Source organism: Cavia porcellus, unplaced genomic scaffold, assembly GCF_034190915.1.
Source record: "Cavia porcellus strain 051 isolate PalLab524CR breed Dunkin Hartley unplaced genomic scaffold, mCavPor4.1 scaffold_4, whole genome shotgun sequence".
NCBI lineage: Eukaryota > Metazoa > Chordata > Mammalia > Rodentia > Caviidae > Cavia > Cavia porcellus.
Genome location: NW_026947487.1, coordinates 53,729,961 through 53,748,067, shown reverse-complemented (window position 1 = coordinate 53,748,067; position 18,107 = coordinate 53,729,961). Strand labels below are relative to the sequence as shown.

At 56.8% G+C, this 18,107-nt stretch overlaps 2 protein-coding genes across 3 annotated transcripts in view; one reads left to right on the top strand and one right to left on the bottom strand.

Annotated features, from left to right (window-relative positions):
- Col4a2 (collagen type IV alpha 2 chain) overlaps nucleotides 1-11,799 on the bottom strand; it is a 116,877-nt gene extending 105,078 nt beyond the window's left edge. The window contains exons 1-3 of the mRNA XM_063247028.1: nucleotides 11,628-11,799; nucleotides 11,364-11,428; nucleotides 11,215-11,269 (exon numbers count right to left, since the gene is read on the bottom strand). Of these exons, the coding sequence (XP_063103098.1) occupies nucleotides 11,215-11,269; nucleotides 11,364-11,383 (75 nt within the window). The 5' untranslated portion in view covers nucleotides 11,384-11,428; nucleotides 11,628-11,799. The remainder of the gene's footprint in view (nucleotides 1-11,214; nucleotides 11,270-11,363; nucleotides 11,429-11,627) is intronic.
- A 145-nt stretch (nucleotides 11,800-11,944) lies between these two features.
- Col4a1 (collagen type IV alpha 1 chain) overlaps nucleotides 11,945-18,107 on the top strand; it is a 103,850-nt gene continuing 97,687 nt past the window's right edge. The window contains exon 1 of one of the 2 annotated variants that reach the window (XR_010046894.1): nucleotides 11,945-12,180. Coding sequence is in view for 1 of the 2 variants with exons in the window: in XM_003477582.5 (XP_003477630.2) it covers nucleotides 12,097-12,180 (84 nt within the window). In the remaining variant the exon portion in view is untranslated. The remainder of the gene's footprint in view (nucleotides 12,181-18,107) is intronic. The other variant, XM_003477582.5, reaches the window with a different exon arrangement.

Genomic DNA, 18,107 nt, shown 5'->3' with positions numbered 1-18,107 from the left:
CGCTCCAGCCGAGCGGAACGGGCCGGGAGTGCGGCCTTCAGCAGGCTTAGCCGCATTGTGAGGCCTGAGCCGCCCTGGCGCGGAGCACGCGCTCCGCGCGAGGAGCTCTGCTGCCCGCCCTGGCCTCCTCCTCCTCCTGGGTCGGGTGGCGCGGGACCGGCTGGGTGGGCGCCTGCGCCCGGGGTCTGGTCGTGTCCTCCCTCTGCTGCCCACAGGATGGGCAGCGCCCGGGCCGCAGTGCAAGGCCACCCCATCTCGCGGTCACCCTGCGGCCTTCTCTGGTCAAGACAGAGCCCCGGGCCTCGCAACTGCACAGGAACGAGTCCTGCTGGACGCGGCTGGCTTAGAAACAGGACAGCAAACTACAGGGCCACCCGGGGGAGGCACCTGGGGCCACCTCAAGCGGTGGCTGCCCTCGGGGCTCCTCTCCATTCCTGAGGTGGTCTCCTACTGATAGAGACCTGTGCAGAGTCCCAAAGATCCTCCACAAGCCCTGGACGCTGAGAAATGTCAGCTCTCCCTGCCAGCAGACTTCCACCGAACTCCTGGGTCCCGCAGGCCAGCTACAAGTTTGTGCAGCTTCTCAGCCAAAGGCAAAACTAAACCCCAAACTACCAACTTCAGACAGCATAGAATATCATACAGCCTTTAAAAAGGAAGGGAAAGGAAGGAAGCTGGACAAGGGCTGGGACAACAGGCATGCGCCACCACACCCGGCTGGTAAGGTGTGTTTTGTGACAATTAGAAAGGATGTGAAATGTGTACAGAATGGAGCTGGGCTGGCACAGCAGACACGGACAAAACTGAAGGTGCTGCTGAGGTCACCGTCTCGAGAGCAGACATGACAGGCTGCGTGAGGGGCAGTGTGTGAGTCACGGGCCAGGAGCTTGCTTTTTACTGATTTTAACACACAAAAGGAATGAAGCTCTCAGGTGACTGTTTAAATGAGAGGGATCACAAAGCTGGCCTCTCAGTCAGTTTACTCCTCAGCACTTGAGACCGTGGAGCCCAAGGAGGAAGGGGGACCCTGAGGAGGGGGCAGCACTGGCCAGCAAACAGCCCAGCCATCACCCACAATCCAAAAGAGCCACAAGTGCAGGGGAAGAGATTTCTTTGAAAGATGCTGTGACTAGCAGAAAGGGCAATTTTAAAAACTGGTGAATTCTATCCATTATCTACCCAGTTACCCATCCATCCATTATCCATCCGTCAATCATCCATCTGTCTACCCATCCACCCATTCATTCATCATCCACCAATCATTTATCATCCATTATCCATCCATCCATCTACCCATTCATCATCCACCAATCATCTACCATCCATCCATCTGTCCATCCATCCACCCATTCATTCATCATCCACCAATAATCTGCCATCCATTATCCATTCATCCGTCCTTCTACCCACCCATCCATCTACCCATCCACCCACTCACCTATCTATCCATCCACCCATTCATCTTTCCACCCACCCATCCATCTACCTATCCATCCATCCACCCATGCATCCATCTACCTATCCATCCATCCATCCATCCATCCATCCATCCATCCATCCACCTATCCATCCATCCATCCATCCATCCACCTATCCATCTATCCATCCATGCATGCATGCATCCATCCATCCATCCATCCACCTATCCATCCATCCACCCATCCATCCACCTATCTGTCCATCCATCCACCTATCTATCCATCTATCCACCTATCCATCCATCCTTCCACTCACTCACCTATCCACTCATCCATCCACTCACCCATCCATCCATCCACCCATCCGCCCACCCATCCATCCATCCACCCACTCATCTATCCACCCATCTCCCCATCCATCATCCCTCCATCTATCCACCCATCCACTACTCGTCACCCATCCAACCTTCTATCCACCTGCCTACCCACCTATCCCTCATCCACCAGTCATCCATCCACCAATCATGTGCCATCCATCCACCCATCTTCCTGGCTGTCCCTGGTAAATGCACTCATCTTCTGTGGAGCCTTTGCTTTGCCTTTTCTCTTTCGTTTTATACTAGCCAGAAGCAGACAGTTGTGGAGCTGAACTCTACTCAAGGGGCAGTGAAGCCCCAGCGTCGCCGAGCCTGCTCTTACCCTTGAATTCAACATAGGCTTCAGCCCTTTCTTGTTGCTTGTATTTCCTCAAGTAAAGAATTTTGGACTTAAAAAAACCCCAAGAGCCAGCATGACTAATTTAACTTCCTTCCCCTCCAGAGTGAAATAACTCATTTGCTTCTAGAACATGAAATTCCATCAGGTGAGCTGCAGAAAACAAACTGCTCTTGGACAGCTAAGAAATCACCCACAACTGCAACCTAGCTCAGGGAAGGGTGAAGTGCACCACAGGGTTCCTGCAGGGCCCAATGATTGGATTACCCAAGGATGGCATAGTGGGCTGCAGTGTCAGAGGAGACCTTGTGTCAGGGTAGGGAGGACTTTTCTGTTTGAAATGAGTTCTCCATACATAGGCCAAGCAGCCCAGAAACTCACTATGGAGCCCATGCTGGCCTTGAACTCACAGCAGTTCTGCACTAGACTATAGGTGTACACCACCATGCCTGGCTAGGTGACTTCTGCCAGGTCCTGGTTGCAGGAGACCATGGCAGTGTCCTGAACCTTCAGGCAGCAGAGGCAGAAAGACAGCCACGGGCTGTCACCACCTGTGCTCCGGTGTCCTGGCACTGGAAGGTGCACGGGATGCGGGTCTGCGGGCTGGTGTGAGGGTCCCAAGCCAGGAGCAGAAAGCCCCAGGCCTTGGTCCTGTTTGCAGGGGCAGGCAAGGCTGGACAATGGGTGACTAAGCGAGGAAATCCTGTCTGAGCCGGGCTGTCTCGGAGGAGGCGAGGTCGGCCGGGAAGGAAGGGGCTTCGGCAGGAAAGGCGCTCGTCCTGGCTTAACCAGGCTCGGCCTCTGTCACCAAGTAAGGAATCAAGGGAAGGAGCCTTTCCTCCCGGAGCCGCCCCTCAGCTATCACCTGGCAGCTGCTCAGCCCCTGGGGACTGCGGAAAAAGCCACTTGGCATCCTAGCAGTGAGGTTCCCATAGGAAGCGGGGCAGGGAGAGCTTTTCCGCTCTTTTCAGAAAGCGGGTTCTACATCGCTGCTGCTTCCCCCGTTTTCCTTTTGTTTGTTTGTTTTATGAGACAGGGTCCAGCTATGTGGTTCAGGCTGGCCTTGAACTTACTTGGTATCCCAGGCCAGACTCAGGTTTATGGGGACTTCATGCCTCAGCCTCCTGAATGACTGGGTGACAGCAGTGCACCCATGGGCTGGCCAGCTATCCTGTTGGCAAATCCAAACCTCGTGTCCTTGCTTTGTTAAATTACACTTGGGTTTCATGGTCATTCAGACAGTGTTCTTGGTTTATGTCTTTTCAAGTAATCTAGTTACATCTTAACTTGAATTAAAGTGAAGATGTTTCCCTTCACTGCTGTTTCTCACACTTCGAGGAGTAGAGATGATGCCCTAGAGATGTGGAGGAGTCAGTGTGCTGACGTGGGCACCCTGAGCACAGGGCTCAGTGGCTCAGCACCACCTGGCAGGGCCATGAGAGCTCAATGGGCCCTCCTGCCCGTGGCCCTGCCTGAGCCTGCAGACAGTGCCTCCCTGGGAACCCTCGGACTTCCCTCTCTGCAGTGTCTTGTTTATTTCTTGAGGATGAAGAACCATGGTTATTAAAAACCAAAGCCAAAGATAAAATAATAACAAAACCTTTTAAACCCAAGTAGCCTGGCCCCGTCATGCAGAGGTTGCTGACCTGCTTACCGACATCTCCCCAGTCACCACTTGGGGCCTTGAACTGCTGAGGAGGGGCCAGGCCACACCTGGCACAGGGCCAGCAGGATGCATGTGGTCCCCACCTCGGCCTCTGCAGGCTCCCCACTACCCGCAAACTGGGGTGATTGATGCAGAGGTCCAATGCGCACACCGAGCAATTGGACACCATGCTCAGCACCCGCAAAACTCCCAGCGCCCGGGCCTTGTCCTGTCTTCCAGCCATGAGGCCCCAGAAGACAGATGCACAGGACGGGGCACACATCAGTTTTGGTGATGAATCACAAGGACACCCAGAGAGCAGGAGCAACCTTCGTGGCCTCGTTTGACACTGTCCCCTCAGTACTTCACAGCTGCTTGCCCCGCACAGCCCACCTTGGCAAAACAGCATGCAGGAAGGGAGGGGAGTGCAGCTGTGGCCCCCCCCCCCACAGCGGCCCCTGTCCTGGGATCCGTCCCTTGAGGCCACTGGCTCCTCCATGCCTACGCCAGTGGCACTGCTCAGCCCTGAGCCTGGAGCCTAGAGCCGCGCTGTATCTGCTGACCTGGCCTCTGCCTTCCAGCTGGGCCACCATACGGGGCTAAAGCAGGGTGGGCAGGGGCTCCTGGCACCAGTTCTGCTGACCCAGCTCCCGATTCCTCAAAGAATGCATGCCCTGGGTTCCCAGTCCTGCCCACTGTGCCCTGCCCACTGGGGAAGGGTGAGGAGCTTCGCTGGGTCCAGGGTGTGCGTGTGCAGGTGTGCACATGGTGTGTGCATGGCACGTGCAAGCATGTGTGTGGTGTGTACATGTGTAAGTATGCAGGTACGTGTGCACATGTAGGGTGGCGCACTTCTACTTTACACGGATTTTACATGTTTTTAATTATGTATCTACAGGCACAGGAGGAACAGTTGTGTTCCAGTCCGTGACAGAGCACAAGCCCACACTGTCCCACAGAGTCACCCTGCTGAGTGACATCACAGCCGGGGTTTGAGAGATCCCCCTTTCAGGCTTGCACTACAACCTCAAACCTGCCCAAGCCACAATTCCTGGCACACGTCGGCATGGGGGCCACATGTGACCGTATGCACACTGCCCACTAGAGACTCACGGCCCTGGCTGGGCAGTGACAAGGCCTTGGGAGCACCCAGGTCTGGGCTTTGCAGAGTGCGGCTCCTGGGAGCCACTCACCGCCAGACTGTGCTACTTTGGTTGCCCACTGAGTGCTGGCTCCAGGGGACCTCAGCTGCCCGAGGGCGGGAAGCCATGCTGCTCCCCCAGGGTCACTTTCTCGTGTGGCTCCAGGGCATCCTTTGGGGACTCCCTGTCCCCTGGCCAAGTCCTCAGGGTGAGCACCAGGCCGAAGGGTCCAGCCCGCAGGCCCCAAGGCGCTGGTGCACTCTGAGCGTCCAGTTCCTCTTCCTGGTGTGGTGGGAGCAGCGGTGCACACGTGGTGATCAGCACTGCTCTTCTGTGCCCGGCAAGTCAGAGCCTTTGAACGGCTATGGGGCCCAAGTTCAGCTGAAGCTGCCCTCCACTTCCCGGGACCCGTCAGCCCACGCTGTCTGGGGGCTTGGTGTGGACACAATGCTTGTAACCCCTACCAGGTACTGGATAATCAGTCTATGCAATTTAGAAACACAAATTCCTCCCTGATTCCCACGTGGGGGATCACGGAGCTGAGCCAAAGGAGCAAACGGGAACTCCCTGGGTGGGGACCAACAATCCCTACGAAAAAATGCAAATCACGCAGGCAGACTCAGGCCCCCCTCCCATCACCCACAGTCATGTCAGTGGATGGCATTTAATTTGGAAAATAAAATAATAAGAAATTTTTATCTGTATTTCTCATCCAGAGGAAAGACTAGAGCACTGTCCACGACTGCACTGTCCCACTGTGCAGATCTCCTGGGGCCGTCTGGGAGCACAGCCCCTTGGCCAGCCCGGGTAGATTTCTAGGCACAGAGACAGATGCCGGGTGATGACCCACTTTAGTGGCCACAGGGTTGTGGAGGACGATTGGAGGCTGGACAGCTCACAACAATTCACAGCTGTCAGTGACTAGAGGGACACTTGGGGTCTCCATGTCAGCTGGCCCTGAGAGGTGGGCCCGGCACCCTGACCTGTGCCACGAGCTTCTCCAAGGGGGCAGGATGGCTGGCGTGGTCCCCCAGGTTCTGAGGCCAGGGACATGGACAGGGCGGTGTGGAGGCAGCTCTATCCTGCTTCCTACTTCTGGATACCAGTGGCAGGGCAGCGGCAGGCACAAGTGCCAGGTGACACCCTCCAGCCAGGGGCAATCTCTGTTTCTGCCCTTCCTCAGTCCTGCTCACAGCAGAGGCCATGGCCATGTGGAGATGAGGTGGCCTGAGCCGTGCAGGGCACGGACGGAGGACACAGTTCTCCCAGCACCGGCAGGCACCCTTGAGGCTCCAGGCTGAGTCTTCTGTCCTCTGGAAGCCACACTGTCACACGAACAGTCCCCCTGAGACATTTTCCCTCCCAGCTCCAAGGATAAAACACAAACTTTCTCCAACTCTACTTTCCCGACTCAGTATGGAATACTTTTGTGAGCAGATGTGTAGGTTCTTCCCAAAGCCATCAGGTACGCTGGGGACACCAGGTACATCTGTCCAGAGCCAGTACAGGCTGCCCATGGCCGACCCAGGGTCTCACCTAAGCTGCTGAGGGGAGACACTGTCCTTTCTTTGGATCTGATGAGTTTAGAGTGGCATCCAGAGCTCGGGGAGCCCTTCCACCTGCTGCTCTGTTACCAAGGTCACATGAAGGACTTCCACCTTCCCGGCCCCTGGGCATGTGCCACCATCAGCAACTTTCTGGGAGCCCAGAGTGACATCACTGGCTCTCAGTGACCTCCTGAGTAGGGTGGGGCCGCACATCCCCATCCTTGGACTCCATGGTGCAGCTGCCTGGGGAGTGGCATCAGGGAAGTCCTGGGCACACGCAGACCCTTCCCTGGAGACCCAGAGGCTGGGGTGCTGCCCACCAGGAGACAGGACCAGAGCATACAGGCGCCATGCTCAGTAACACCAGATCTCTGTCTTAGCCTCCCGTCCTGTCTGCCAGACACCGCCGGGGTGGGGTGGGGGGGCTATGCTGACCTCAAGGGACCATTTTAAAGTTATTGTTATCAGAAAAAGAAATTGATGCTGCTGGGGAAGTTGTGAAGCTGGCGTGGGTTCCCTTTACCCACATACAAGGAGCGTGACGCCCTACCGTCAACGCCAAGGACCGAGCACGGCACGGCAGGCTGTGGACCTCGGGAGCAGCCAGGTTCCCTGCTATGTGGCTCCTGCCCCAGGACCCGCTCAACACTGGGCACCTCCACTTCTGGGAGGGGTTTACCAATGAGCTCGAGGCTTTGCCAGCAGCCTCGTGTATGGCACAGCACATCCTAGGGCCAGTCAGGGCTGGCTCCTGGAGAGAGGACCCCTCGGGCAACCTGGAGGCCACTGGGGAGGCCCTGCTCGACTTGTTCTTCTAAAGCCACTCCCTGAGGACAAGCACAGACTGAGGGAGCCCAAGGATCCCCCAGGAGGAACAGCCACCTCCTCCTCCTTCCGCGGTCAATCACAGCACAACCAAAGACCCAGCGTGGGGAGTGGGGGAGGTCAGGGCAGACTCTGAGCCCAAGGGAGCGGCTGCCGAAGAGGAGAGCCCAGAGGTGGCCACCGATGCAGCTAAGTGCTGCTTAATTCCCGGGCCGCAGAGGTGTCCACTAAGAGTGGAGCCCTTGCCATGTACTGGCTGCCCACCTGCCCTGGCAGTGTCCTCATCTCATGGGCACCTGAGACCCAGCGCACACCAAGGCCCTCACTGTGCAGGGCCAGCCTGGGTCTTGGGGTTGGCCTGGGCTCCCAGAGGTTACCACCTGAAAGCCACTCCGCAGGGCATCAGTGCCGTACAGCTCCCCAACTGCCCTGCCGCCCCACTACACACCCTGGGGTCCACATTCAGTCAACAGCCAGGCTGAGCAAGACCACATGCAGTTCCCGGCCCTGAGCTGGGGAGGGTCTCAAGCCCAATTAACTCCAAACTTGACCCAACTCCAACCCAGCAACAAGAAGCAAGCGGCCCATTTCAGAGTTTTCTGCTGGCTTCTGAATCTTTCAGCAAAACCTTTGCTTTGTTTCTGATCTAGAATGTTCTCTTGGATCCCACAGTTTTTCTCTCTCTGGGTTTAAATCTATCCCTGGACGGTGCCAGAGCCCATCTTCCTGTCCCCCTTTCTGCCCACTGCCAGCATGGGCAGTGGCTGATGTCTCTTGTTTTTATTTATTGGGGTTAAGAGGTCCGGCCACCCAGGGAGAACTCCCTTCCTCGACCCTAGGGCTGAGTGTGCTTGGTGCTCCTCTCACACAGGAGGGACCTGGGGATCCCTTCTGGGGACCCAGACTTTGTACAATGGGTAGTGGGTAAGTGCCACCCCTGTCTCTCATGCACCCCTGTCCCCCACGCACCCCCTAAACAGACCAAAGGCAAAGGGGGCACTGTAGCAGGCAGGCGAGTTTTGAGGTTGGAGTCCTGGAAGGCCATGTGGAAGTCACACCTATGGCCCCTAGGGCCCCATGGTGCAAGGTGCTTTGGGGACCTCCCTGCCGACAGCCTGGTCCCCTAGCTGAGGTCATGGGGTGGCTGCCCAGCTGCTATCTGATGTCAGGAAAGCCCTTTGTTCTCTGGAATTTTCTTCCTCCAGAATCAGCAGGACTAGGCCCCAGGCCCTCAAGGCCTCCTGAGATAAGCAACAATGCTTCAAGCTCCCCACAGCTGGGGCTTCCAAGTCTGTGAAGGTCAGGGAGCAGGCCCTCTGTGAAGGTCAGGAGCTCCCCTTCAGCAGACTGGGGGACACCACCCAGTGCCTGAGTTATACGGGACACCCCAATGCGCTTCAGGAGTACCCTCCCACTGCTAGCCCTGCAGCCAGTGAGGGGTGCTGCTCCAAACGCCCCATCACTGCACAGCTCAGGATGGGCAGTGCCTGCGGCAGCCAGCAGCCACAACTGCCTTGGGGCAGTGCGGGACAGGCGCCCTCTGCCCTCTGCCACTCAGGACAGGTCTCCTGTGCTCTGCTCCTTAGCCTTGTGTGTGTCCATGCCTGCGGCCACATTGCAGTTGGGGAGGCCCTGCGCCCATGCTGTGCTCTGAGCTGCCCCAGAGCCCCCTATTTCCTCCACGCCCTGCTCTCTGATCCACAGCAGTGGGCAATGCCCTTTCTAAGACCACTGTGGGCCTCACTGTTAGTCCAAGGTCAAGACCAAGGAGAAAGCTCCCACCCTCAGGGGAGTAAGAGATGGAAACTCAGAGCGAAACTTGGGAGCTGGCTGGGCACCTGGAGGCCACTCCGCAATGGTGGGCCACTTACAGAACAGGATCGCAGGCAGTACACTGCTGACACTTGGAGCCTGTACTCCTACATCTGTGAAATGGGAGCACTTTCCCAGCAGGCTTTATATATGAGTGCACAGGGAAACACTAAATAATCACTTTTCACTGACCATGCTCAACTGCTTCCGCACATTGTCCCATGGACACCCCCAGGCTCCTTTTTGACTGAACTAATGCAGTTCTGGAAAGAGCCCTGACAAGTCGGCAACAAGACAGAATCCCTGAACTTTCATAGGGAAGAACAATTCAGTGAATACAGTTCAGGATGGGGGGACAGTTTCATGGGGAGAAGCCACAGAGCCAGAGGTCAGGGAGAAGTTAGCAGAAGTTAATTACTGCACTGCTGAGCATGACAAACTGCATGTCTTTTGAATGAACTGTGCATATTAATATATCACAAGCAGAATATTTACATATCATTTTCTGTAGACTTGAAATCTTAAAGCCCAGTCATGAAACGAATCGGCACATGACTCCATTTACTTCTCAATTCAGTGGCCCCCAAACTTCTGCGTGACGTGGGAATGTGGGCTTCCAGAAGGTCCATGGGAGCACCAAGGTGGGAAAGCAGAGGTCTGAATCAGTACGGAGCCCTTCTAGGAGGTACTATCCTGGGGGCCCAAAGGCTGCACTTTGGGGGACTCTGCTAGGCAGCAAATGCTCCTGGCGGTCAGGGGCAGAGAGGGAGCCCAGGTCTGCAGAGTGGGAGAGGCCGGCACCTCATTCTGCACAGCAGAGTACTGGTCCCTGAGACAAGATGTGGGCAGCAGCTCCTGTGAAGTGTGGAAACTGAGGCTCAGATCATCCTGTACAGGCACAGTCATGTTCTGAACATTGGTCTTCCAATAGGAAGCCGGCCCCCACGACTTCTGGGCTCCCCATTCTCAGGCACTGACTGGTTCAACGAGGGTGTGGGCTGGGGAGTGGAAGTGAGCAACACTCACTCCAACACTGCCTGGTGTTTTCTGGGGACTTCCGCTGTCTGCATGTGTGGCTGCCGTGGTCCCTAAATCTGGGTCCATCTGCTACAGGACAGGCACACTGGGTTGGTGCAGTCTCTGGGTGCTGCTCTCTGTAGGTCCTGGCTGTGCAAGGAGACAGGCAGCGGGAAGAACACCCTGGCTGGTGGTCAAAGTCTTTGAGCTCCCCTGCCTCTGTGCCTTGAAGCCCCGACTAAGGCAGCTGGTCCCCAGGAGATGTGGATTTCTCCACGCCCAGCATCTGGGGTCCTTGCTATTCTTATTTTAGGACAAGATAGTGTGAAAATCACACATTTACAAATAAAATGAAAGCATATTTCTGAATCCTGGTGAAATCCTAGGGTCTAGGCTAATTCCCACTGGGACCTCAGCTAGAGCGCTGGCGGCAGCACAGACCAGATTCTGGCAGGCAGGTGGGCACCCCAAACAGGCCAGGGTGGGGACACCCTCCTCCCTGCGCCTCAGCTTCCTGAAGAGACCCAGCCACGGAGACCAGAGTGCAACCGCGGTGCGGTCGCGCTTTAAACAAGACCAGGCCTGCCATCTGCAAGGCCTTGGCAACACTGGCAAGGCCGCCTGGGGGGCTGTGCGCAGAACACAGGGCCACGGGCTAGCGCCCCGCAACCGCAGCTGGACCAGGGCTGGACCGGTCTCCTCCTCCCCGGCAGCAGTAGAGGTTAAATCCAGTTCTCCGCCTTCTCGCCCCGCCCATTCCCTCAGAGCCTCAAATTTCAATACCGAGAAGTCCTGCGCCGCAGGCGCTGCTTCCACTCCGCAGTGGAGTCCGCGCTCTTGTCCCCGCTTTCCCCAACGTCTCCCGCCAAGTGCCTGACTTTCTACCCCAACTTCCACCCGGAGCTCCGCTCCAGGAACCTAGGGAAAGGCTGCCCCAGGCTGTTTTTCATGATTAGCTCCCGCCCGAGTGCCGATGCCTGCGGTGCACGGGACGTGAGACACACACACACCCATCCTCGCGGGCGCACATTCCGATGGCCCCACGCGTCCCCACCGTCGCGGGCGCGCATCCCAGAGCGTGGCGCGGGACTTACCGCCAAGACGCTGTGGGCCAAGAGCCCCGCTGTCACGGCGCCCAGCAGCAGCCACCTGTGTGGAGGAGGGAGGAGGAGAGGACGTGAACGGGCAGACCGCGCTCGCCCACTACCGAAAGTTGCGCGTGGGGGGAGGCGGGGTCGCTTACCTGCGCAGCACCGGGCCCATGGCGAGTCTGCGGGCGAAGTCGGCGCGGCTCGCTCCCTCCTAGTCCTGCGGCCGAGACAAAGCGGGTTAACAGGGAGTAGGGACCCGCTGCAGCCAGGCTGCCGCCCGGGGTGCGCCCAGGTTCCTCAGAGGTGCCCAGACACAGGCCTGTCCTGCCGCGGGTAGAAAGGGCGCCTGCCCGTAGGCCCGGCTAGGTGAGCGCGATTCCCGGTCCCGGCTCCCCCAGACCTGGGGTCACTCTCACCTCGGTGGGCGTCAGGCGCGGCCGCCTGCGCTCATCGGCCACTCCCAGGGCGCGCGCCGGGGACACAGGCTGGCGCGGCCTCAGGGACCCGGGCGTCCCCTCTGCGAAACTAGGCCCGGTTTTGCGATCGCGGGGCGCAGGCGATCGCGGGGCGCAGGCGATCGCGGGGCGCAGAAATCGGTCGCACACGACTGGCGCAGCGCGGAGCCCGGCGTCCTGACTGGCCGCGGCCGCCGCAATTGCGAGCTGCGCGCTCCCGCCGCCTCTTACCCGCCTCGCAGGGTCCTCCCCTTTGAGACGCCGCCCGCGCACTGCCGAGGGGAGGGGGCAGCGCCAACAAATTGGGGAGCTCGGCCCGCCGCGCTCAGGTCTCCGCTAGGAGCCGCCGCGCCCGGGACGGTGCGCCACACTCCCCGGCTCCAAGGTCCCCGCGCCGCCCTCCGCACCCCGCCGCCCTGCGCACGCCGCCATGGGGCCCCGGCTTGGCCTCTGGCTGCTGCTGCTGCCCGTCGCCCTTCTGCTCCACGAGGAACGCAGTCGGGCCGCCGCCAAGGTGAGTCCCGGCCGGCTCGTCGTGCCCGCGCCCAGTGCCCCGCGCCCCGCGAGGCCTCTTTGTCCCGCGCGCCTGGCCGACCCCGGGCTCCCAGGTGCGCTCGCCCGGCCTGTCCCGCCGGGGATCCCTGCAGGCAGCGATTGCGCGACCGCCACCGAGCCTCCTTTGTTATAGCCCGGCGCGGAGAGTTAGGGAAGCCCTCCTGGCCCGGGGAGAAGAGAAGCCGTGCGCAGCGCAGTGGCTGGGCGAGGGTGTCCGGCAGCGGGATTCGAACCCGCGTCGCAGCCGCCGTGCCCCCCACCCCCAGCTGGGCGCCTTCACCTGCCCTGGGCGCCCGAATGGGTCTGGCTGGGGGTTGGAAGCGCAGCCCTTGTGCGGGGCAGAGTCCCCCAACCGTGTGCCCGCGAGTCGCTTTGGGCGTGTTCCTCTTGTTTATGACTCTGGTCAGGCGCTGTGTGCATCTAGTTTTTAAAGTCCTGTGATTAGTTTAAAAATCACGACCACATTTTTAATGAGTGTAAAGCTAAAGTGAAACTGCATCTCCTGCTCCACGCACAGATTGTTTCAACTTTTCATTTCCTCCGATTCTGTGCTGGCCCAGAAAGGCTCGAGTGTCGCAGCGTCCGAGGCTTCCACTACCACTCCGAGTGGCTCTGAGGAGGAGAACTCCTGCTGGGAGCCTGGGCCGTGGCTCCAGCGGGAAGGTGTGGCCTCTGGGCACACGCTGCTCTTCCCCTCAAAATGCTTAAAAAGGAGTTTTGCTGGTTGCCAGATTTCCCACGCTTACTTTTTAACCATTTGTTAATCTTTTGATTTGTTATTGTTGTTTTTTCCTTTTTAAGAATTTCGCTTCTCTTCCAGAAGAATGCTACCCGCTCCTCGGCTGTGCGTGGAGTTTTAACTGTTACTTACTGGAATAAACTGTTACTATACACACCCTGCTCCTGCTGCCGAGGGCCGGCCCTGCGCACCAGCGCCTTCCTTGGGCACAGAGAGGGCCGGGTTCACATCCTTGGTCAGCTCCAGGGGTCTCTGCACCCTGGTCTCAGCTGTCCTGCGTTTTACTGTCCCTCGGTGACAGTGGCAGAGACCGTCCCAAAGCATTGGCTTGAGAACACTTTATTTGGGTTTAAGAATATCCACGGAAAGGTTTAACACTTCTAAGGATAGATTGTTGGACCTGATGGCTGGGCAAACCAGAGAAAGTTCTCTTGGGAAATCAGGGGTCTTTGACAGTGTTAGCAGGCAGAGCTGATTGGAAGAGAGAGCCTTTCAAACAGCCAGGATTAAATAAAAAAAGAACAAACTGCTCACATAGGCAGACTCCTGTTCTTGCCTGAAAAATCAAACTCATCACTGTTGACTTTTGGATTATTTTAACTATTTTCTAGAGGCCAAGTGCATTCCTGGCCACTGGTTTGCTTTGTCCTTCCAGGTATCTCAAGTGGCTTAAGACACCTGGTATGTGGCCCCTCTGGCAGCTGACCTCACAGATGTTATTGTGTTGTAATTTTCCTGGCTCAATTAGACTGAAGAAGCAATGTGCATTTGATTCGTGGGCATCCAAGAAAATTTATTAAAAATAATATTTTGGCAATGTTTAAATTCATCTTTCTTTTCATGTTGTCCACAACAGTTTTACTTACCTGCTTCCAAAATAGGCTGTTAGGTACAGCAAGATGTTGAAATAACTCCTGTATCAATCCAAGTAAAAAGTGATTTAAAACTAAAGGTTGAGGAAGAGCCTGCAATTCTGTGAAATGCTGGCTCAGGAGCCAGCAGGCCGAGTCCTCAGGCAGCGGCCCCCTCAGGCCGCCCGACTGTATTCCAGACTGGGCTGTGCCTACCCTGCCACCACAGATGTGGGCTCTGCTTGTTACTATTTTGTTTTCTGTGTGCCAGGCTGTTTAGCTTTGCACCTGACCATCTCGGCCGAGGTCCTTGCTCATTTACTCTGGACAGGTTTCCCAAACCCCACTCCATACCTTTCCCCATCTTTTCTTTCTTAGCCAAGAGAGGAGGGGCAGGCAAGGTTTCTCCTCCACATGTCCTGGTCCCTTACTTCTCCTCGTGTTTATGCAGCGCCTCCCGCCCCCTCTGTGACTTCTCGGGGTTGGCAGTGTGACCTTTCACCGAAGTTTGGGGCTGCCTGCCCACCCATCTTATCACCGCCTGGCCTTAGTCACTGCTGCTGGGACCCAGTGACCCAAAGCGTAGCAGAGTGAGATTTAATTTCCTGCGGGAATGGACTGCATTCCACCCCAGATGCACAGGCTGGTCCCTTCGGGCGGCCCCACGGCAGCGGAGATGGTGCCAGTGACCTTGTCCTCAGTTGCAGTGCCCTTTGTCTGTGGGATGGGGGCCACCCAGTAACGACCTGTCATGTACCTCATGTGGTGCATGGAGAGGTATCAGTGCCTGCTGTAGTGAGTACATGCTGGGGGCCCAGAGGAGCACGCATTTCATGTCTCCTTTTACAGAGCAGATGACTGGGGACTCTTGGAATCCTGTGACTCAGTTTCCCTGGCAGGGCTGCCCCTCCTCTCAAGGACCCATTCATTTTTCCTTCATCCCGCACAGGCTTCTAAACCCGCACCCCTCCCCCCAGGCCTGCTCCAGCCAGGCGCTGTCCCTGAAAAGGTGCAAATGGGCCCTGTCCCCTTGAAGGTCACAGAAAGGCAGGAGATGCTGGGAAAGAGGCCCCACAATCTGGGCTGGTCAGTGCCTCAGTGAGGGGAAACCAGGCCGCGGCACAGCCAGCTTTGGAGAATCAGGAAACTTCTGGAAGGCCACTCCAGCTCTGAAGTATGTGGGAGACACAGGAGCTGTAACTCACCCCCGGGTGTTGTGGCAAGAAGACTGCCTGTCTGCTGTCCAGCCTGAGGGTCTTTGTATTACACGATAACCCAAACATTCTCTCCCCAGAGATGGAGACAGCAGATGCCATTGTTTTGATCCTTAACTACGACCTTGGGTCCCCAAGGGACAGAGAGGAATGGAGGGGCAGGGACTGAGAGCTGGACAGATAAAGATCCCAGCTCCGGGCCTGGAGAGTCCCTGCCCCAGGTGGCCGGCCCCCTGGTGTCCCCTGGGGTGCAGGGGAGTTCCACATGGATGACTGCCTCTGGGCAGGAGTGCCTGTAGGAACTGACCTAGAAAACCTACCCCAGGCCCAGGGACAGGGCACTCACAAAACCCTACATTACTCATTAACAGGCCTGGTGCATACTTCTGGTTATTTAGTGAAGAGCTGGTAAAGATTTTGCAGACAAAGGGACTCACAAGGGATGTGATGAAATAAATCCCCTAGCTATCGGGCAGGGCATCAGATGTGAACACGCCCGGCCTCTCACAGATGTTTGTGAACAGCAAACTCTGCTAACAACTCTCCTTCCTGGTAGAAAGGGGATTAACCTCGTTAAAGTGTCTCTCCACAGGCTTGGCCTTTGGAGCTCCTGGGACAGAATAAGCAAAGGCCACAATAGAATGCCTAAAATAATATTGTTCAGGCATTGTTCTTCCTGCTGTTGTTAAACAGCCACTAAAAAATGTCAGCCGAGAACAATACGAAAGCCATATTCCTCCCATTCTCATGCGGACAATGGGCCTGGGCTGTGCTCTAACTGTGCATTTCTTTGGGGGTGTTCCGCCCAGGAGGGGACCGGCTTGAGACTTAATTCCTGCATCCTAGGGCCCCTTCCCGGCCTAGACCTCAGCTCTGCACGCTGGGTGTGTCTTGGATGCCCGGCTGCTCCTGTAAGGAGGTGTTGGGGTCCTGTGATGTCACCCCAAGAAGGCCACGCCCAGCCATTGGAGAGCAGGCTACCACCCCCTCCCAGACCCAGGTCCAAGGCCAGCTCCCCCCTTAGCTCGCTGGTGCCCCCTGCTGTTTCCCGATGCTGCACCAGCCACACAGTGACCCCCGAGCTGCTGTTACTCACCCATGAGGAGTCATGCTCTCCTCTTCCCACAGCTGGGATCCCTCACCTGGTGTCCATGGCTTCTGCTCGGGGCACTCCAGCTACAGCCCTCCATGTCACTGGGCACCACACACTTCTCCCTGCAGGACATGAGCCCATTCCCTGCAGCCCGGGTGTCTGCTGACCCAGCCTGATGCTTGGTACTGCAGACCTGTGATGTGATGATGTGGTGGTAGGGGGGCTGGCCACAGAAGCCCTCCCTTCTGCTCCCCTTGTTGCTTTCATGCTCCTGGGTCACCTCTCAGTTTGCCCCTCCTCAGGCAGTTTTCCGGGGGATCAGGCTACCCAGTGGGCTGCTAAGCATCTGGATTTTTATTACTTGATTGTTCAGTTTAGGTGTTTTTTTTTTTTTTTTTTTTGTGATAGGGGTCTCACTGTGTGGCCCAGGCTGGTCTCTGTGACAGGCCTCCTGCCTCAGCCTCCTGAGGCCTGTGTTACCACGCCTGGGTGGACTCAGAATTGTCCCTTCTCCTCTCAGCAGGGAGCCCCGTGTGGGTGCGGCATGCAGGCATCATCAGGTGCCCTGGTTGTAACTGTGGCCTCGTGGTTTGGAGTGGCGTCATCTGGGTTGGCTTTGAACACCTCTGCCAGCTGGAAGATGCTTGAGGACAGAGCTTTTTAAAACTCCATGACTGTCTGGGAGAGGCCTTGGCACAGGAGGAAATCACCAATTAATCCCTCCTAATTGGTTCTGATGTGTCTGCCGCCACTTCCCCGGGCTCCCCCAGGGTCTATCCGGGCTGGGTGATGGCTCGTGGGAATGATGTCACTTTGTCCATCCCCTGTGCGTTAGGGGAGTGTGGGGCAAAGCAGAGGGAAGGGGTGGCCCTGAGCGCAGGGCTCCCAGACTAAACACGGCCCGGAAGCACTCAGCCCTGTCATAAACAGTGAGTTCCGAGCCTCAGCAGCGCTTTTGCAGGGGCTCGCAGGTCGGTCTCCAAGCTGCACAGCCGTGGGCACCTCCTGTTGTCTAAGTTCCGAGCTCACTCAAGGTGAGGGAGACACCAGGTGCCTGAACCTGACAGCAGAGAGCACAGGGCCTGGTGGTGGGCTTTGGTGATCCAGGCTGCATCTGTCCCCCTCCCCTCACCTGCTGTTGTTCTTGGGGTCCTGTCCCTGGGTGGGTACACCGGGATGGTTCCAGTGGCCTCTCCACAGAGACCTCCAGAGCCATCTGCTGGTCCAGGCTCCCCAGAGAGCCCACCTGGGGGCCCCTGAACTGTCATGTGCTCCGGAGAGTTGGAGTCCCCACACTCCTGCATTTGAACTCCATTAAAATTGGGTAAAACTGTCTGTTTTAGGGAATAAAGATGTTCCTTCAGGAAGGGCAAGAGCCCAGGTTTTCTAGTTGTAATGTGTTTCAGAAGTGGCTGTGCACGTGTCCCTGTGGCCACGCCCTCTCCCGGAGTGGGTGACAGCTCTGGGATGAAGACAGTGGGGGTTGGGCATGTTTCGTGGCAGACGCCCAAGTCTTAACCTGACACATGGGACTTCTCTTTTCCAGTCCTGTGGATTGAATAAGATATTTGCACTGGTCTCTCTCGCCAGCCCCCTTTTATTTTTATTTTGAGATGGGCTTTCCCTAAGTTGCAAAGTTTTGCATGGGCTTGGCTTGAACTTGGCATCCTCCTGCCTCAGCCTCCCAGAGAACTGGATGACAGATATGCATGTGGGACATTTTGAATCGGCGGGGTCCATATTTGTTTCCTGTTTCAGCAGACAACAGATAAACCCAGTGACGACTGTCTTGGTATTTTCCCTTCATATTTACTAAGTCAGTAAGGTTAATGTACAATTGAATCAGAGGAAGATTTGGCTACTACACCTCTAAAAGTACTTTATGCTTATAAATAAGTATATTATTTTCATAATGTAGAAATCAAAGCTGATTTTAAAATTCATAGCTACCGCTTTATGTGGCAATGTGTTATTTCTGAGCACAGGATT